General features: G+C 54.4%; 1 protein-coding gene across 7 annotated transcripts in view; it reads left to right on the top strand.

Moving 5' to 3' along the window:
* MSI2 (musashi RNA binding protein 2) overlaps positions 1 to 20,881 on the top strand; it is a 373,521-nt gene that overhangs the window by 341,205 nt on the left and 11,435 nt on the right. For 4 of the 7 annotated variants that reach the window (XM_054585450.1, XM_054585451.1, XM_054585452.1 and 1 more), the window contains exon 11: positions 3,424 to 3,486. In XM_054585450.1, coding sequence (XP_054441425.1) covers positions 3,424 to 3,486 — 63 coding nt within the window. Of the gene's footprint in view, positions 1 to 3,423; positions 3,487 to 6,951; positions 7,002 to 20,881 lie in introns of all 7 variants that reach the window. The other 3 variants (XM_054585454.1, XM_054585455.1, XM_054585457.1) reach the window with 1 other exon arrangement.

The raw sequence follows: 20,881 nt of genomic DNA on the forward strand, positions 1-20,881 counted from the left end.
AAAAAGACATCGAGAAGTGGGGACATGAAGGATTACAGACCGCTGTTATCAGTAAGGAGTTCAAGGCTGTGTGTGTGTGTGTGACCTTCTGACTGTGTGACCTCCGCCCCCCCATAGAGAATGTGGGAAGTGCTGCATGGGGGGAATCCTGTCTGGAAGGCAGGGCAGATGGCTGGACAGAGACTAATAGGCTTCATCAAAATGTCAGCTAATTGGCTTGGTGGATTGAACGCCAGCCTGCAAACCAAGGGGGTCACCGGTTCGATCCCTGGGCAGGGCCCCAGTAGGGGGCACGCAGGAGGCAACCACACATTGATGTTTCTGTCCCTCTTTCTCCCTCCCTTCCCCCTTCCTCTCTCTCTAAAACTAAATAAATAAAACGAACACTCGTTTACGCGTCCTCCCTGGCAGCCATTCATCTCAACACTCTGCCACACTGTCAACGTCAGCACCTCGAAAGGTTGGGAAAGGTTAATCCACTTGCGCAGATTTACACAGCTAGTACATGACTGAGCCAGGTCTTGGACCCAGACAGGCTCCATCTGCTAACCTGCCTCACCAGGAGAAGCCTGTTGCCCCTTCATGCGTTGGCCAGGCAGGCGGTGTTGAGGAGAGGCCCCGTGTCCACATTCCCAGCAGCAGATGGGGATGGTCATCTCCCACTCTGGGCAGTGGCGTGCTAAGGCAGCCATGGGCACTCATGGACCGGGGGGCTCTGCCCCAGCTTTGCTTTGGGCCTCAGCCCAGTGAGAAGTCCTGAGCCCCGCAGACCTTCTGCCTAGTTCCCCCATGGTTCTCTCCTTGACAGCCCAGACACCTTGTCCCTTCAAAAATAAATAAGGGGGGTTTCCCGGGGAGCTAGCCTGCCCCAGGTGACCCCTGGCTCCGCAGGGTCTGGGGAGAGATGCTGCAAATGGGACCATGAGGCCAGTCTGCAAAGCTGCCCCTCCCTGCTCCTCCAGATCCAGCCCGGGAAAGCACCTTTACCCCGGGCCCACGAGCCGGGGCAGCTGTAAGCCAGGGCCGCCCTGCTTCTCTGGCCTCTGACAGCCGCTGGCTGGGAAGCCCCATCCCCCACACACACATGTGAACACACACACCTTTCCTGGTTCTGTGCTTGCCCCTCCCCTACAAGCCCAGCTGCAAGGGGGAGCCCATTGGTCCTGGAAGTAACGTCAGAGGCTTCTCCCCCAGGTCTTCTGGAGAGCGCATTTGGGGTGACCAGTGAGGCTGCAGGTGGCTGGCAGGGAGCGGGGAAAGGGCAGGTTGTGTGGTAGGGGCTGTGGGCTCCCTCACTGCAGGAGCAGGGCTGGGTGGCTCTCCTCCCCCAGCCCTGCTTCTCACACCTGTCAGTCTGTTCAGCCCCGTTTGGATGGTTGAGATTAAATTCCAGCCTTTAGCAACGCGATGCTCAGTTTCCAGTAGGAGCTGTTATCTGAGATTAAGGATAACAGATCTCCTTGGATATGTTTTTTTCCCCTTCCTTTTTCTGTTGGACTATTTGTCCAAAATGTGCTTAACTCCAGAAAGTAGACTTTTTGTTAACCATCTTTTTATTGACTAAACTTCCTTCTCCAAGTTTTGTGCCCCGCTCCCCACCCCCGCACACACACTCCCACAAGGACCACCACCTTGTCTTGCTTCCGGGGGAGCCTTCTGCTTCAGGTACCTGTGAGAGTGCCCAGGAGTATCGACCTTCTTCCTCTCCTCGCCTGCTTCCTCCTCCTTCGGGGCCTGCTCTCTGCCTGCAGGGAGCCTGGTGTACTGAGAAGTGGGACAGGGAGAAATAACTTGCCTTCTTCCTTATTTTCCTTCAGCACATTCCGCCAGCACCCACATCTTCAGAAATCTAGATCCTGCCTGGAAGAAATGGGGAGAGGACTTGGTGGGGGCGCCCCTTCCTTGGTGTCCGGCAGGGGGAGGGCGCAGCCTCCAGGCACGTGCGCGCGGTCTGCATGGGAGCTGGGAGACCCATTCCAGCAGCCAGGGTCCACCGCGTACATTTATTTCACCTGGATCTTTCTTTTTCCCCCTTCAACAGCCCTATTACCATATTTAAATGCAAGTATGTCTCTTTTCATTGGCACTTTAAGTAGCTTAGCCTGACCTTCTTAGAGTAGCTTGTTCCCTTTTGAACTTCTTTCCTCCCAGTAGTTCCGTGTAGCTAGGACGATAGTCTTAGAGTTTAGTGGGCTTCTAGTTTCCTGTTTGGGGATGGCTCTTCTCTCCTTTCTTTCCTCCCCTCCTCCCTGCCATCCATGGTGCATGTCTCCCCTCTGTCCTGTGCAAAGTCCTGATTTGGGAGGCTCGGTGGCTAAAGCCGGCGGCTCTGGGAGGCTCTTGGGTACAAGCTGCTGGCTCTGGCACACCGTTGAAAACCACGGTCACTGGAAATGGGTCTTGGGATCAGGCCTCCACGTGTCTGCCTGGGCGGAGAAGGTGTTTGTTTCATGGGTGTGGGAGCATATCTGTGTGTCTCAGTGTGTGGCTATGTGTGCACATGCTAGGGGCCAAGGGAAGCCCAAGGGAGGGAACTCACCCACCTCTTCCTTTCCCTGGACATTCTGAAGCCACACTGGGCCACATTGTCCTTCTGACTTGTAGTCCCATTGCTGGGGTAGCCTTGCTGCCTGGTGCATTATCATCAATAGATAGCATAAGCATTGACCAGGAAGCTTTTTGATAGCGCGAGGACTTGATCAAGACCCCTAGGAGACCCAGCAATGCCAGCTTGATCAAGGACAGTGGAGAGCCAGATCTAAATCCCCGTCATTGTGCCTCGCGACGTTGAAACACTGAGAGAGAGAAAGCCACAGGGCTCACCCCACGTAGGTCCCCAGCCCCACAGCTGGCTTCTTGCGCAGGCAGGCAGCCTGTCCCCCGCCCCGCCTCCCCCATGCTTCGCCCTCGGGCCTGTGGCGGTGACACTGCTGACGTGACAAAGTCTGGAGTCAGGATGGCCGGGCAAACCTGCAGAGCCTTTGGAGAACAGCTAGAGTCCAGCCGTCTCCTGGCCAAGGTCCCAATTCCGTGCCTCTTTTCTGTGGCTCAGGGCCGCCCACTCCCTGCGGGCAACCCAGCCGAGCGTGGTCCTGCCCCGGATGAGTCCTGGGATTTACCAGGTGCAAAGGTGACAGGGAGCTCGCCCCGGCCTTCAAGAGGCATTCCTCCTAACCCTCTGCCTCTTAGAGCCCGTTTCTGGGGTGACAGATGCGCGAGCGTCACACACACACACACCTAGATAGGCCGTGCCTTCCAGAAGCCTGAAAGCCACTGATGTGTGTCTCCCCACCCCCAAAAGCTGACCCGTGGAGATGCCTGCCCGTGTTCTGTGTGGAGGGCGGGGGTGCGGCCTGTGGGGCAGGACTGTCCTCGGCCCTCCGCGAGATCCCGCCTTGACTCCAGCTCCGGTCTCTCCACCAGGCTTCCCGGCAGCAGCGTACGGACCAGTGGCGGCGGCAGCGGTGGCGGCGGCGAGAGGATCAGGTAGGAAGGTGTATGGGACAGGCGGCTCCCAGGCATGCCCCAGTGTGCAGGGGAAGGTAAAGGCCCTGTTGGATCTGTGTGGCTGCATCTGTCCACTACTCTCACCACAGCCCGGAGGGTGGGGACAGGGAGGCTCGGGCCAGGCTCTGCCACCCAGGGCATCTCCCAGCCGGGGTCAGTCAAAGGACTGCAAACCCAAGGTAGATGATTATTCTGTCATAGCGGGGGGAAAAAAGAGAGAAAAATGAATTGCTTTTTGACTTTGCACGGCCCCCTCCCCTGACAGCCAGCTTCAGGGCCCCCGTGGTCATTTCCCTCCTTGGCTTTCGCTGGTTCCCCCGGCCCCCTTCTTCGGGTCTCTGGCCCAGCCAGAGGAGGTCTGGGTGGTCAAGGGGACACTCAGAGCCCATCCACGCGTTCCCCGCCTTGGAAGCAACCAGTCCCCTCGGCTCCTGCCGCCCTTGGCAGGTGGGCGTGCCGATCCAGCTAAACCCCAGAGCCCCTAAAGGCCAAAAGGGGGGCCCGCCCTGGCCTCAGCGAATGAGCTGCTATTTCCTGAAGTCCCTGTTGCCTCTCAGACACTCTTAGCAGAGATAAGCGGGCTTCTGGACTCCGGCTGCCAAGGGAAGTGAGGTTTTCTCTCCCCTGAGGTTGCCCCGGTCTCCAAACCCAACCTGTCAGGAGGCCTGGAGCCCCTCACGCGAGGTGGGAGCGTTCTCCCAGGGGCGCTGTGGGGCCGGGCCTTTTGTCCCTCACCGCCAGAGGCTCACTGCCTGCCTGAGCGCCGGGCTTCTGCAGGTGCGGGGCCCCCAGCACGGCCTCCCGGCCTCCCCCACCCTTGGCCACCGAGAGGCCCCTTTCCTCCTAAGCCGAGGTGGTTTTCAGCTGTCCCCCACCCTGTGGACAGGGTGCTGGAGCATCGGGGAAGTGATTAGTTTGATGTAACAGAGCTCTGAGGAGGGCGGGGGAGGGACATGCTGGGGAGGGTACCAGGAAATGGGGCATTAAAAGCCCAGAGGGCAAATGCCAAAAACCCAAACCCTCTATGACAAGAAACTGGCACAGTAAGGCCCATTAGAAACGTTCAGTAAAAATCCGTTCCATGCAAACTGGCACTGCCTCAAGCTACAAAGGATCCACTCCTGTGAATCACCCACTGAGGGTTTATTTGGAGGGGCCAGGGAATTCTCAGGGGCGGCTGAGGGGCAGTTCGCCAGAGAGCCGGGCAGGCTGGCTAGCAGGGCCAGAGAACGGGGCGCCCTTCCTTCACGTCCACCTGCCCTCGTGGCCTCCAAAGGCCGCCCTGCCCTCTGGCCAATGTCCCTTGGTAGCTGCCTCACGTCACCCTGTTCCGTTGGATTTTTAACTTGGGTGCTTTATAAAGGAGCCTCTGTCCTCCCTGTGCCTGGTGGGAGGGGATGATAAAAAGAAAACCTGAGATTTTTGAGTGTTATTGGTTTTGTTTTCTCCATTCAGTTTCTTCCTTATTATAACTTGGATTATGAAACTAAACTTTAACCCGAAATTAACCCTGCCTCTCTCCCTACCCCGTCCCCCTGACTTCATGGCAAGTTTAAAGGGCAGCATGGGGTTCTTTGTGAGTCAGAGTGGTCTCCCCGTTGTCTGTGCCCCCTTCCGTCACCCTGCCCCCTCACGGACCCCCCAGAGCCAGGCGGGAGTCCCACCCACCCCCACCTAACCCCTAACCCCAAAGGTCAGAGCCATTCCAACCACACTTTTTTTTTTCCAGGATCAGTGGTGTTTTATTTGTAGCCATTTCCATCGGGGGCCAAGTCTCCCATAGGCCGTTCTAGGTCAGCCATGCTCATCGCTGCACTGTTAGTGAATTCTATTCAGGAGTGTGCGCCCAGACCGCCTGCCCCACACCGGCCTGCTCAGAGCAAGGAGTAAATCCTCAACTCGGAGGTGTTGCCCCCACCCCCAGAGCGCAGGCTCATCCCGGGAGCTACAGGCACCCCACAGTGCTGCCTGGGGTCCAGGGCTGGGAGTGGGCCCTGGGCGATGGCTAGGCTGCTCCCGCCAGAGCCAGGACACTGCCCGGGTGGCAGGCACCCACCTGTGTGTAGGCAGGCGGCCCCCACCCCCCACCTCCCTTTGGACCTGGGGCAGGCTTCCAAGGCTGGGGAAGGAAGATCTCTGCCTCTCCTTCTTTTAGTGAATTTTGGCCTGTGAGGACTGTCCCCTCCCTCTTTTAGAAAATGACCTGGGCTCCGGCAAGGATGGCCCATTTATTAGCCTGTTTGTAGTGGCCCCTCGGTGGCACTTTGCATGGATGTTAGAGGGCCACACAGACTGGTTGGGGTTTGAGCATCAGCCCAGGCTCACCGAGGACTGATTGTCAGGTTCTGCCTTCACCTGCTCCTGCAACCCTGCGCCCCTGTCCAAGCTCCTTCCCAGAGGACAGGGTGCCCCTTCAGCCTCCGAGCCAGAGCCAGCAGCCTCGGCCATTGGAGGGAGTCACAGGTCAGCCGCACTCCCTTGCAGGGAGGAGCTGCTTCAGGGAGCACGTGCAGAGCACCAGCCTCGAGCTCGGTGCCCTGCTGGACGGGCAGCTGACTCAAAGCAGCGGGGAGGACGGCCCCTGTCCCCAAGGGCTTTCAGGCGCGGGTTAGGGGTTAGGCATCGTAAAAAAAAAAAAAAAAGGCCCTTTTTTGTCTTGCATTTTTGTCTAGCTCCACAGTTTTGTTTGGGGTGGTGTTTTTTCCTTTCATTATGAGGTACTAGGGAGCTTCAGAGGCGGAAGCACCTGCTGACAGCCGTGGGGGTGGGAAGCCGCTTTGGTTTTGCTCAGGTTGGCAACTCGTGTCCGTCAGGGCTATGGTGTCAGGGGAGGAGGTCCAGGGGGCCTTGAGCTCTGCACCCACCTCAGCCAACGCCTCCGGGCCAGCCCGCCCGCCTCTTCCTAAGTCACCCAGGACCTGAGGTGAGCAGGGCCCAGGGGAGGTCCCTGCCGACTCCTAGATAACTTCACTATCAGTGGTCACTTTTCTTTTACCTTCACCTGGCAGTTTGAAATGTCATCTTTTCTTGTGCTCAGTCGAGAGTTTGTTTGTTTATTTTGATCGTGTTCATTCAGTTCCAACGGCCCCATCACGTCCCACCCAAACCTCAGTCCTGTTTGGCCAACGACTCCCCCCCTCCCCACAGGTGAGGGAAGTGGTTCGGATTTTTAGGCTATTTTATCTCTGGGTGACATCACAGGTGGGCCCGAGTCTCACTCGTAGAGCTTCTGAGCCCCCCGCCCCCCCCCAGCCCACCTCCGGCCCCAGCCAGGACCCCGTACTGTACTTTATACTTGCCAGCTCTATTCCCATGTAGTGACATGGGCTCCTGACGGTGGCGGTGAGTGAGAGAGTCATGTTTCTGTTGTCTTTTCTCTTGCTTGGTTGGGGCTGCGGTGAGAGAGTGTCTCTGAGGCACACTTTCCCGCCTCTCTTACACTAGGATCTGCACACCTCCTCTCAAACACTCTTCTGAGCACGCTCAGCGGGAAGGTTTGTCCACACCTATTAATCCTCTCTCAGTGTCCAGCTTCCTGTTAGTATCAGCTGGTTTGCATGTTTTTGCTTGTTCAGATGAAACAGTTCAAGAAACAAACTCATATCCAACTCTCGAGAAATGTCTTTTTTTTGTACTTTCGTTTTCGATTTTTTTTTTATTAGTTACAACTCCAAAACACCTGTTGTCCAGTAAAACATTTCACACCTCCCTGCCTGTTCTTAGATTGTATGTATCTGTGGGACTGAACTAAATGCATGCACTGTAGTCGATGTACTGGTAGCTGTAGCCGTAGTTGTAGAACATGCATTGTTGAGTTGATATTGCAGGGCCTCCGACAGCTCGGCCCGCACGGCTGTCTGCAGGGTAGCGCGGGGGCCGGCAGGAGAAGGGGCTCCATATTTTCAACGTTGCCAAGGGGCTTGGATCCATGTTCTCGCCATCAGCCACCACCACCTCCCCTCACACTCCCTGCTCCCCCAGTCCAGCACTGGGCCACCACCCTCCCAACTGAGGCCTCTGTCATAGGGTCAACGACAGGGAACCAGGATTGGAAGGAGTCTTCAAGTTTTTCCTTGTTCTTGTCTTCCTCATGTGGTTCTTGAACACAGCAGATCTTTTCTTACTGCTCAGGGGCCACCACAAGGCTCCTCCAAGCCCTCTACTCCTTGGCTGGCTCATATTCAGTCCTTCAAGGAGACAGATCCGTGTGGCAGCCCCGCCCGTGTGGTCTCCTCCCTGGGGTAGGGGGGAAATGAGACATGGTGGGGCAGGGGCGAAGGTCTGAGGACCCTCAGTCTGCAGACAGGGAATGCATTTGGTCCTAGACAAGGTTGGCACTGGTTCTCACGGTTGGGGAAGGTGAAGGAGAAGTCCTGAGACGAACTCTCCAGTGGGTGGGACATGTGAGACTGGTGACAACGGAGAGCGCCTGCCTGGCTGCGGGGGCGGTACTGTAACTGTCAAAAAGAGTTGCGTTCCTCCACCTCCCACGAGAAGTCCTCCCAGTCCTGCTGCCTTTGCCCCCAGCTCAGGGACACGTGCGATCAGTTGTTTTTGGACCCACTGTCTTCCCTGCATTTGTGGTGACAAGCCATAAAGGAGTGCCAGAGGCCTCTCAGAGCTTTGAGAGATGTCCCTAACCTATGATGGGAGACAGAAGTCCAGGAAGTCACAGAGTCCCCCGAGAGTGTGACAGAGAGACATGGCAGCTCCATGGAGGGAAGGCGGTGCCGTGGAAGTTGGTGGCACAGTCTGGGCAACCAGGCATTGGGTGTACGCAGGCCAGTCAGCTGCGGAACGAGGGCCCCGAAGCCCAGGAAGGAAAGTCTGGGAGGTGCCACCCTTCTGGCTTGGCCTGCGTTGGGGTGGGCGTGGGGAAGGAAGGGGACAGACGCAAGGCCTGGAACTGTGAGGCTTCCAGGCCGCTGAAGCTCCGGATAGACCCAGGCTGGGGAGCAGGAGAAGAGGGTGGGGACAGACGGGAGAGAGAGCAGGAAATATCCCCTCTTGGCCTAAATCCTAAGTGTGGCTCTGCTAAGAAAATGGCTTTGCTGTCCTGCAGCTGGACATCCTAAGAGTTTCCACTCCAACAGGTAAAATGAGCAAAAGTAAAACTCAAATCAGGGATAGAGTAGTTGAAACTTGAACCTTAAAAGAAAAAGCTTTGGGGAAGAGAGCAGATCTCACGAAGCAGTCTTGCCCACCCCACCTGTCTCACAGCGTTCCCCACGTCCCCGGCCACCGCCTTCACCGGCTGCGCATTCGGGGCCAAGGGGCGAGAACGACAGTGTCCCACACACACGCCTGCAGCTGCCGGAGGGATCAGGGGATGATTTGCATCAGTTACAGCCTGGGCTTTAGGGCTCCCAGGTGCTGCTTTCAACAAGCACGCATTGAGGGTTTGGTTTGTGCCAGGCACCAAGGAATGTCTAGGCAGATAACACATCTTCCCGTCAGTGGTCTGAGACTCCAGATCCTTCCCCTGAAAGCCCCTATTTCCCCCGAGGCATTGTTTCTGGCACTGTCAGCTTCACTAAGAACAGGAGAATGGATCCATGTGCTGCCTTCGTTTCTGAAGACAGCTTTTCTGCCCCTCCATCAGCACAATCCAGGGTCCGGGGGTGGGGGAGGAGCGCTGCTGTGAAGCCATCTCTGCTTTCCCACCCGCCTCCCTCATGCCAGCAGCAAGCATTCTCTGGGGGTTGTGGCCCCAAGGTGGCCCATCTGTGGTAGTGTCATGGGGACACCCTCTCTCTAGGATAGACCCACGTCTGCAACCTTGGGGTAGAGCCAGCGCAGTAGTCCAGAAGGAGAGCAAACCTGTGACCCCGCAGGACCAGCTGCGGCAACCAGCCAGGCTTACAGAAAGACCTTTTCTGAACACGTATCTCTCGGCCCACAGCCTGGTGTTCTGGGGGTGGGCACCTTGTTTTCCAGTTTGTCATTAAAATCCTCATTTCTGGGAGAGCCAGGATTTTCCCCTTAAAGAGTCCAGCATTGGATTTCAGAGACCCCTGTGAATTTATAATAATGTGCAAAGCCACCCGCCGCTGACCTCAGCTTCATTCATTTTCCAAGGGCTTTTGGACCAACCCTGTTGAGGATAAAATACATCAACTCTAATCAATAATTTTGTAATAGAAATACCATGCACTTGATAAATCAACTCTAGTGCAATTAGTGGCCAGCCTTGGAGTCCAGATCTAAGTATAAGTTAATCCGAAAGTGAATGGAGTGGAGGAATGTTAATGGTCTTTTAAATCAGTGGAATTATTTTCAGTGGGTGACATGTCTGTTTGTGTCTGTCCCCCTGAACTGGTTGGGCCCTGCTCTCCACTGGCTCTGGAGGAGGGGTGGGAGGCGCGGCGATGCCTTTGGGAGCTCCATAGGAGTATGGAGGGCACCACAGAGGGGGACAGAGACACCCCCTCCTTGCACCCTGGCCTGAGTGGGAGCCCTGCGGTCTGGGGAGCCCCAAAAGCTGGAGAAGCCCCCACGTCGGTGAGAATCGTCAAAGGAGCACGTGCCTCGGTGCACTTGGCTCCTTGTGTTTCGGCAGATCTTAGACTGTCACATCTGTTATGGCAACTACCCTGTGAGACAGGCAGCAAGGCGGAAGTTTGGGGCCTGGTTTTACATGTTCGTGTGTTTTCTGGAGAAGGCTCATCTGCAGAATGGTTACATGACTTATCCAAAGTCACACAGCTGGTCACCTGAGGAGCAAGGCTTTGGGCAAGGATGAAGAGCCCTGGAGCTGAACCACCTGGTCTTTGGCCTCCTTTAAGTGGCCCAGTGGAGGAGCCCCGCCTGTTCACACAGGACTTTCCCTGCCACGTAGATGCCGTGCATGTGCAAGGATGAGGACGTCTCAGCTGCCAGCACTGTGTCTGCCGAGGAGACTAAGGCTCCAAGATCTCACAGCCCAACTTTCAGACATTGATTTCAGAACCAGGCCCAGGGCACATCAGCCATGGAGTTTAATTCAGCAGATGTTATTATGTATGTAACAACAGTGATTGTTATACACAGCAGGCACTATCCTAGGCTTCGCATCAGAGAACTTCAGGCTGTGTCAGAAACCCAAGCTCGGCGTGGTCAAACATGCTGGGGGATTTACTGCCAGGCATCTCGGAAGCTCCATAGAAGAGTGGGCTCCATGGGTGGGTGGTTCAAGGCTCTCTTCCTACAGTTCTCTTTGCTTTGCTCTCCTTCTCATATCAATATTGTTTTTGGCTTTCCTGTGGTGGCAAAATGGTTACAACAGTTTACTGCTGCACATCGCTCTGTCTAGAAGTAGTGGGGGGTTGGGTGGGTGGGTCAGATGGTCCAGAATTCAAGCAAAAAGTCCAGCTGCTTGGCTAAGGCAGAACTAATCACTGAAGATGGGAGCCGTCCTCCTCTAAACGGAATGGCTGTTACACAGTGAGGGAAGGATGGATTTCCAGAGGACAAGGTTTTGACAAGAGGGGGAAAGGGAGAATGGTGCTGGATTGACAAGCAATGAGTGCCCACCACCATCCTGGAAGTTCATAGATGAATACACAGCGCAGTCCCTCTCCTCAGGGCCTCACAGCCCAGCTGGGACTAACAGGTGCTCACAGCACGATGCCAGGAGCCCAGCAACAGAAGGAGCACAGAGGAAGAAGTGATTCGCTTTGTCTGGGAAGACAGGGAAGGTGCCCCAAGGGAAAGCAAGTTTCCAATAGGAGCTCTCCAAGGGACCATAGGGAACAGCATGTACAAAGCCACCAGAACTAGGAACAGTAGGGTGAACTTGAAGCCCTGCAAGTGGTCCACCCTGGCTGGAGAGTAAAATGCACTTGGGGCCAGTGATGGGAATAAAGCTGGAGAGCTGGCGGGAGCCAGAGCCGGAGGCCCTGGTGCCATGGTAGGGAGCCTTGATCACAAGACAGTGGGGAACTGGGGCAGGACATCAGCTGTGTATATTAGACCAACCTTGACATCAGTGTCCAGGGTAAGTTAGAGAGGCGGCAGTGCAGGCGGAAGACACGTGACAAATAGTTCACATACATTGTAAACCCTCCATAAATATTCCTATATCGCCACCCAGGGAGATGCCATGGGCCTTTGGCTCTTCCCCACTAGCTGCTTAATTCTGAGCTCAGCATCATGCCAGAGGCTGGGGTAGGATGTGGAATTCCAGGGTAGAAACAGGCTAGATTCTAGTAGACTTGGAAGCCAGGTCGATATACATCATATTCCTGGGAAAGAGCGGTTCATATTCTTTATGGCAGTGGATTTATTAAGGACGGAACCAGCGAAGGAATACCAACCTGGCAGCTGCCCTGCAGAGCGCAGCCTGACCCCTAATCCCCGGGATGGGGTGGGTTTGTGGCCTGGAACAATGGAAGGAAAGCGAGTTAGCAAGGAGGGCATTCCATCCCCAAGCTCCACATTAGTTTCCTGTGACTCTCCTTTGCTTCTGCAACAAGCTGTTAACACATTTCTTGCTTGGGGTTATCGGTTCCCACTCCTGAGCCCCTCACGGCAGCCGCTGCCCCCCGCTTCCTGCCAGTCCATTTCCCTCGGTTGTTACCTTCGCTCTGTTAAAATCTGAGTCAGACTGCCAGGAAGCCATGCCTCATTAGCCCTAGTGGGGCTCCCCTATGTTTGCTCTAGCTCTTCAACACAAGCTTGTGTCTTCAGTCTTCTTTCTGACTGGTGAGTTTCCCTGAATGAAGGGTGGGGTTTTGAGTCCTTGGAAGATGTTTTGACTGTGTCTCAGGGTGGTGCGGGCCTTCCCCAGCACTGTAAACCCTCTGTCCTCTAGGAGGCAAAGTCAGCCTCATCGTAAATATAGGTGAGTAATTACCATGCAATTAGAGAAAGCGGAAAATAAAGGGGTCCTTTGTTCCTGGATGCTAATTAATAATAATAGAAAAGGACTCCCCTTCCTAGCTTGGGACCCTGCAGAACAGGAGGTAGGCGAATAATGCTTGCAAACAGCCATGATTGGCTAGTTGGAATTACATCTGTCAGGATGAGGGAGCCACAGTGAAATCCATTCTGTAGCCTGGATAGGAGACTTCCAGCCAGCATCTCAAAATTCACACCCAGCTGGGAGATTTCATAAGAGGAGGAGATTCTGAAAGTGGTTTATAGAATGCTAGAGACACTTCCCAGCCAATTTTAATAAAATAATAATAATACTAATACATTGATAATAATGCATATGTATTATACGTGAGCCAAGTACTGTGTCAAGCCCTCCTGCCTTATCCCATGAAATTCTCATAACCCTATGAAATGGGCACTATCATTCCCATTTTAAAGATTTAAAAACTGTGGCTTCGATAGCTTGTTTGAGGTGGCAGAGACGGGATTTGCGTCTAGGTCTGATTCACCAGGTCTGTGCCCTGGGCCTCTGTCAGCAGATGTCCCATCACCCCGGGCCTCTGGTGCCTGAGCAAAGCATCCTTAAAACCTGCACTCAACAGAAAACCCTGCTGCTGTCAGCTCGATTCTCCATATCTTTGGGGGAGGAGCAAACCCAAAATCATTTATAGGAGACCTCAAAAAGCATTTTTTTTTTGTTTTTTTTGGGGGGTTGCTCTTTTTTTTTTTTCACCTGCTTCTGCTGGTGCAGACTTAACATCATGGTTCTGTCTGACTTTGGTTGACATTTCTGATCTGACTTCTTCTGGTCCTTGAATCCTTGCAGACAAAGGAGGCCAAGAGGAGGTGTGCTCAGGTAACACAGTCAGCCTGAAGGTAATTATTTGAAAGGAGACTTTAGCTAAAACAAGACTGAAGGAAGTTAGCCACTGCCCAACAGAAATTAGGTGATGGAGCCAAGGGAGAGCCTCTTCGGGCCTGACAGACCTTCTCCAGAGGGATGTCAACATCCCTTCCTGTGAGCTGTGAGGACTGAATCCGGAAGGTCGCTGAGAAGCCCAGCCCTGGGAGGGGATTGGCTGCCCAGTTGCTGGGGCTTTGCTCTGGGCCAATGGCTGGGGAAGGGCATGGCTGGAGGCGGGAGCAATGGGCTCCTTGGCCAATCATCCTACAGAGAGGCTGGGCTCCTGGTACCATGGCAACCAGGAGCAGGGGCTCATTTGTTTTGTAGATGAGTAATTACTTCGCAATTAGAGAAAGCTAAAAATAAAAGGGCCCTTTGTTCCTGGTTACTTATTAATATTAATAAAACGATCTGTCCAGGTCTGTGGTAAACAATTAATGCCAACCTGTGTGTCTGTGGTAGAGCCCGCGGTGGAAGGCAAAGGCTGCCCAAGCCCCCCCACCCCGTCCCCTTCTTTTTCTGGAAGTTAATTCTGCCTGTAACCTGCAGAGTTGGTTTTCCTGGCCTTGGGGGGAAGAAGATAGGCTCAGCCTCACAGACACCCGGGACCCAGAATTCCCGGGAGTCAGGGTGTCAAGTTAGGCACTGACCCAGGCGGAAGGGTTTGGCGAAAACAACCCAGCCTCCAGAGAAAAGACCAGAAACACAGCAGCAAAACCAGAAGATGTGGGCCAGTGTTGGAGGAAACCCCTTCTCCAGTTTTGCTGTGTGTTTTGTTAACACACATAAAAGTCATGTTATCTGACTTTTCTGGGCCTAAATTGTTCAGTTCCAGGTTTGTAGAATAGCCTTTCACCTTCCACTGAGGTAGGTCCAGAGATCTGGATGTCTCCTTTCTCGGCTGGCTTGAAGAGAAACAAGTCAGGCTTGGAAAGGTACACAGTGTTCGGGGATTGGCCCGACATCTTCCTGCCCTGGCTTTGGGGATGGAAACAACTCAGAGGCTTCCCTTTTATATCCCTCCCTCTTCCTAGGGAGAGGGCCGTCTTGGGGATTACTCAGATAAGGATGATAAGCAGCAGCTTTCCGGGGGGGCGGGGAGGAGCCTAGCAGGAAGAGCGGGGAATCGGAAGACTTGGTTCCAGTCCAGCTTCTGCCACCAACAGGCTGGGTGATTTTGGGGGCAAAGAATTTCAGACTAGAGGGTCCTTGGGGACCATTCAGCTCTATAGCTCTGTGTCACTTCTGTTACCAAAGCTCTCCATCCCTTGTCATTGGGATGAAGCGGGTAACAGTGTCAGTGCCGTAAGATATGAAAGGAGTAGAAAGCCCAGGACTTCCAGGTGCTAAGGCACTTGCTGGGGATGCATTGGAAAACTGTCAGTCCTGCGTTTTTTTAATTCATGAAGGCAATGACAGGGACAGAAGTAGTTCCAAAATTGTGTGTTGGTAAAAAGGAAAAAATCATCCCTGGGTGTGGTCGATGAAACCTGTAGGGTTGGCTCTGGGTGGTGGTCATGAGTGAGGGCGGGCCTGCTCAGAGCTGCTGCCGATGAGCAAGCAAATCGGCTCCAAGACAGGCCAGTGCTGTGGTTCTCGGACTTGGCCGCATGTTAGAGCCTCCTGGGGAATTCTCAATATTCCTAGTGTCCAGGCCGTACTGCAGACCCAGCACGTCAGAATCTACCACAGCAGGCCCTAGGCCTCAGCAATAGTTCAGGCTCCCCAGGCAAGGCCCGTGTGTAGCTGCAGACTCAAGTGCCACCATGTTCTTGCCCGTTGTAGAGCCTCACACCATCTCTGTGACTTTGTCACCAGCACCCCTCCCTTAGAAATGGGTAAACAGAGGCCAGCCAGGCAGCTGGCCCCAACCTCCTGAACCACAGGACAGCCGGTCTGGGGTCCTTCCCGGGGAGCCTTGGAGCCCAGGGCCCGCCTGCCAGCCATTGGTGTTTCCAGCCAGGCCAGGAAGTCCTCCCGCCTAGGCAGGCTGAAAGGGTCTTTGTCCTCACTGAGGGAGTCTCCTGACTCCTCGAGGACGGGCCTGTTGTGGCTGAAATTAAAAGCATGTACACAGAGAACCAGTGGCCCTGGATCAACCACAAGGAGGGAAGCGGCCATCCTCCTTGACTCTCTGACGAATGGGGGCCTTTTTGTAAGGTCGGAGTTTGTTTGTTATTAAAGACCTAATTAGAAACATGAGAGGGAGCTGAATGGCTCCATGCTTAGCTAATTAGTGACATGTATGCGCCCGCTTTGAACTTCAAGGACACAGAGCTATTAGAGCTTACATCAAAAATGGATTAAACCCCTGCGCCTTTATAATCATTAGACAGGCTGCTCTCATGGAAAGGCTTTTGTATGTCCTCAAGGGGCTGCCCCTTGCACTTCCTCCCCACCCCACCCCTCGCTGCCGCAACCCCGGGCAGGGAGTATCCATGCATTGTGATTGGGCAGTGAGTATCCATGCATTGTGATTGGGCAGTGAGTCCTGATGGGTCCCCGGGCATCCCTGCTCCCCCGAGGACTGCCCCCGGCAGAGCGGCATGGTCTGTGGGACTGAGTCAGCCCTCTGGTTGCAGAAAGACTGCACTTTCTAGTGGGGCCCCTGTCGGGGCTTAGATGTGGAAGGGCCTCCTTTCTTTCCAGCGGTGCTCTCTCTGCCTCACCCTGACCCCAGCAGTACTGCATGCTCAGCCTCCTTCTCCAGGATGGGGCACAGAGGAAGGTCCCTCAGGAGAGACACAGTCCCCTGTCTCGTGGGGCAGGCATGGCCACCCCTCCGGGAACCCCCAGTCTGATAGCCGTTCTTGCCGGATTTCATAGTGTCCTCCTTTAACAATAGCACATGGTACTGAAAATGTACTCAGGGCCTGCGATGTCACTTATAAGACACAAGAAAGAACCTGACCCCTCTGGCTGGGGCAGGCAGGGTGGAAATTAGTGAGTGAGCGCACATAGCGCAGCAGCTCAGAGGGCGGCTGGGTATGCGTGGGAAAAAAAAACAAGCTGGTTTCTTTTTTGGAAAAATAGTAGGTGTGCCTCAGGGATATAGGCAGTCACCTGGTCACGTTTCAGAATTAAGCCAGGAAATGCTTGGAGCCAGATGGGTCAGAAGAGAGAAGGGGAGTCACTAGTGGGCACCACACTCCCTGTCTTTATTTCCTTTTGATTCTCAGGTTGGGAAAAGCTGGATGAGGCAGCAAAGGCTCTGGCCTTGCCTTGTGGCGGCCCTCCCTTCGCCTCCACCCCCACCCCGACTCTCCTTTGCCTAGACAAATAGGACGGAGGCAGCACCTGCCTCCCCGGGGCTGTGGGCGCAGCTGCTGGCGGCTCAGCGCAGCGTTCTACGGGTGCTGGTGGTTGCTGGTGGGTCTCCCCATCTGCTGCTCCTTGCAAGTTCTAACCTGTGCGAGTTTGGAATCTGAAACCAGTTAATTTAGGGAAGAGACAGCAGGATGTGAGTGTTAAAACACCACCTGCTTCAGCCAAACTGTAAACATTTGTCTCCCGGGTTGGTTTCCCCTAGTCTTTCCAGGCACTTGAGAGGCTCAGAGCAGAGGCACCATTGAAACACCCATTCACATCCGGGAGGATCAGACACCCCCCCGCCTCGCGCTGGAGATGTGAGGCTGAGCAGGGCAGCCTGCCGAGGTCCCTTCCCAGGGGATGCTGTTGCCGCCAGCAGACAGCTCTCCCTGGCAGGGCAGCGTCACGAAAGCCTCTGACTCACTGCCTCACACCGTGATCTTTCCTTTCCTGGGGCCCCTCTCCCCTTTGTTGCTTGGACATGTGCAAACAAGGTCTGTCCCTCAGGTGCCCTGGGTCGGGGAGAAACGGCAGCCTCACCGTGGCTCCTGAAAGTTCCCTCTCTGCCCTCATGATGCAAGCCTGACTGCTTTTGCCACCCGGCCCCCACCCGGCCCAGGCCCATTCCAGGCGGCCCATCGCCAGAATTTACACCAGGAGCACGTGGCCGTCAACCGCTGATCTCCCCCCTCCCTTCACTCCCCTCTCCCTTCATTCCCCCTCCCTTCATTCCCCCTCTCCCCCTACTTCCTAACCAGCTGGGCTTGGTCCCACAGACCCAAATCAGGGCCCATAGTAAGAGCATCAAGACAGAAAGAGAAGGAGCTGTTTTCCGGTGAGATTGTGTCCTGGCCGCAAAGCCCTCCTCGGACGGACTCACCCTGGATGTTTGGAGCTTTCTCCCCACAGTGGTCCAAACGGTGGAGTGAGTCTCCAGGTTCACCACTAACACAGGATGTAAGGGGTTCAGAACTAGCTAGGAGTGAAGTAATCTCTTTTGGGAGCTGTGCTTTGACAAAAAGCTTGGACCATCCTTCAAAATTATTAGTCCCAAGTCTTAGGTTCTATCAGTTCCCTACTTGAGATACGCCAGCATTCACCAGCAGACCTCAGCACCCGCCAGAACCATCTGAAGCCGGTTAGGTTTTAAGAGAACAAACAGAAACTGCAATCTCCTAAGACTGGCACCATCGTAAGTGACATTTGGAGTGTTTGTGTGACACTGGCTTCCTCGTCAGCCCAGCGAATGAGCAAACATTCTCCATGTGTCCTGTGCAGTATTTAAGATAAACCAGGCATCTCTGGATATGTCAAGACTTGTTGATACCAGATTGGATTTGTACCTCTCAGGAATATATTTGTTTGGATATGGAGACGGGGAAAAAGAAATATCATTACGTTACTCTCTTAATCCTCCCGCTGTATTAAAGTATTTCTTCTCTTTCTCTTCTGAAATAGACTGAATTTCATCAGAGCTTTAAAAATTATGGTATATAAAATTGATTGTCCCTGCACCTGGGTCCCTGAGCGGATTTGATTTTCATTCGGTGTGTCGTATCATTTGCCAGGCGGGGTGTCATTGCCGGCCTTCTCCATCTGTGTCGCCCACCTTCAGGCTAAGCTCTGGGAGGAAGGCTTGCGCCAGGGACTCCTGGCACGGGCAGGCTGCTGAGTGTAATCCCCTCTTGCTCTGCTCAAGACAAGCAATGACAATCCACAGCTGAGTGTTTCTCCTTAGAAGGAACACATTTATCTTTTCGTGGTGACCTTGCTCTTTTGACCATCTATATTAATTTATAGTGGGCACTGCCTTCAGAGGCCACAATCAGGAAACTGTAGAGTGCAGCCCCCAACTCTGGTCCCAGGAAGGCCCTTGGGTGCCCAGCTGCCATTCTTCCAAGCAAGGAGTGGCTGGCTGTTAAGAGGCCCCCTTGCAGGTCTCCACAGTTGACAGCCGGTTGGCATTCTGGGCCCAGCATCCACGGAGGCCCAGAATTATGGGGAAGCACAGGCAGGCCACTCTTGCTTTGGAGAACATAGGGTCCCGTGAGAACCCCAAGAGCGCCCCACCTGTCCACACACGCTGCCTTGAGGAGGACCTTGCTAACGGGAGACGGAGTCTCTGCGCTGTGGAGTTGTTAATCAAGGTAGAAGTGTGATGTAGCCATATTCAAGGTAGGGGTGAGTGTTGGAGGGGACAGTGACTCTGACCTCTTTTTTTCACTGTCCTCAGCCTGTCAGCATAGCCCCTCTACTCATTCCTTTTCCAGCCAGTCTTTCTTTTAATCCTCTAAAACAAACAAGCCAAAAAAAAAAAAAAAGAGAGACCAAACAAACAAACAAAAAAACCCCAAAATCCAATGCGATGAGTTAACACAGCCCTGGCCTCAAAGAATGGCAGCGGGCTTGCGTTCCCGTCCTCCGCTGTTTCGGGGCTGGGGCTGGGAATGGGGGTCAGGGCACCGGTCCGCCCCAGCGCCTGCCAGCCTGGCCCTGGATGCACGGCGTAATGAAACCTGTTTTGGCAGCATGTTACCTTCTGAGCTGCACTCGATGAGGACGGGCCCACCGTTGCCTTTGCCCCACCCTGAGCGGCACACGCTCTATCCCAGGAATGCACCAGGGGCCCCCAGGGCCTCCTGCCTGAGATTCAACCCGGCAGCGTCAGATAATTTCCAGGGATGATTGAAATTGTCTTAAGGGCTGGCCCTGCCCTTTGGGAAAATGTGAGACCCCCAAACCAGGACCTGGGTCAAAGGCTTGGACGGGGCAGGGCCCCCTGCCTTGTGCCAGATAAATTCATCTGGAAAGGACTTTGTAGATAGTTCCTTTCTCTGGATCAGTAATAATCCACTTTTCAGGCCTTAGAGCCCGACGTGCCCTCCCGGGGGCCACCCTCACATTCCTGGGCTCTAGCAATCTGCCTCGGGTCCAGGGGCATCACTCAGGGATCACACAGAAGTATCTGGACTCCCATCCCTTTCCTAGACCCACAACGAGGCTGTTCTGACGCTCACTGCCCTCTCCCACAACCGCCCTACCCCACAACTAATTCCACTCTCAGCCCAGCTCCTTCTGACCCCAGCTGGGCAGACTGTGTGCCCGCCGGAAGACAGCCACCTCTCGGGCTTGCCCTAAAACCCCGAGGATGGAGGTGCCCAGAGCTTTGAATCTAAGTGAGGTCCAGGTGAGGCTCTAAGCCTATGGGACAGACCTTCATCAAGATCTCAGAGAGAAGATTCCCTGGCTTTCCAGGATCAGGGTGTTTTTTCCCCCTTGGTGGGCAAGAAGTTCCTTCTTTGATTCAATGCAAAATGTCTCCAACTTTAATTCAAATGTATTTCCTCTTGCTGGGCTCAGCGGGATTTAGTGTCCTCGCTTTCCTGCCCCCCACACTCCCGAATCCTTTCTTCAAATCCAAGATGATTAAATGTGCCAGGTGGATGAGTTGGATCCTTTTGTAAATCACCTCCTGATTTGTATGGCAACCAAATTGTTTTTTCCTATATCAGATTTTCCTAAATCTGCGTATGGCACCTGCTTTTTTGGGCTCTGCATAGGCAACTATTTTAAAAACAGATGTATTTGTTTTTAACTTGATAAGGTAAGAGAGCGCTTCCTCTCTTTCCCACCGAGAGCCCGGCTGGCTAGGGTGGGCAGTGCTTCCAGATGCGGGCTCTGGGCAGCGAGGGGCTGGCACCCCTGTCAGGGCCGGGTCACACTCAGGTCTTCTGACTCCAAGTCCAGTGCTCCCTCTCTCCGCATCATAGCTGCATCCTTGACACACAAGCTGGATGGATAAAGCACAGAAGAGGCTGGTGGAACAGGGGCGAGGGATGGAGAGGAGCCTGCCCAGGATTAAACTGCTGCTGCGGGTGCCACTTAAGTGGCTGGTGGAGAAGCAACTCTTCTCCCCACAGTGAGCCCCCAACCTGCCAGCCTGCTGCAGAGCCTCGCCCAGGCCACTTAGCACTCACAGCTTCTGCTACAAACATGCCAAGGTGTTTGCAAGACATTTTCCTCTTCTGAGACAGGAGTCATAATGTCCCGTTTCTAAATCTCAGCACCATTTATTTATTCAGCAGCATGTGCTGAGATGCCTCCCTACACACACACATACACAGACACAAACATCCCAGCTGAGCAGTAGCAAGGTGCCCTTGCCCATTAAGAATGATACCCCAGCCCTGGCTGGTGTGGCTCAGTGGATTGAGCGCTGGCCTGCACACCAAAGGGTGGTTCGATTCCCGTTCACCGCACATGCGTGGGTTGCAGGCCAGGTCCCCAGTAGGGGGTGCATAAGAG

The sequence above is a fragment of the Pteronotus mesoamericanus genome, unplaced genomic scaffold (assembly GCF_021234165.1).
Source record: "Pteronotus mesoamericanus isolate MK-2021 breed Mesoamerican mustached bat unplaced genomic scaffold, CSHL_Meso_final contig_84, whole genome shotgun sequence".
Taxonomy (NCBI): Eukaryota; Metazoa; Chordata; class Mammalia; order Chiroptera; family Mormoopidae; genus Pteronotus; species Pteronotus mesoamericanus.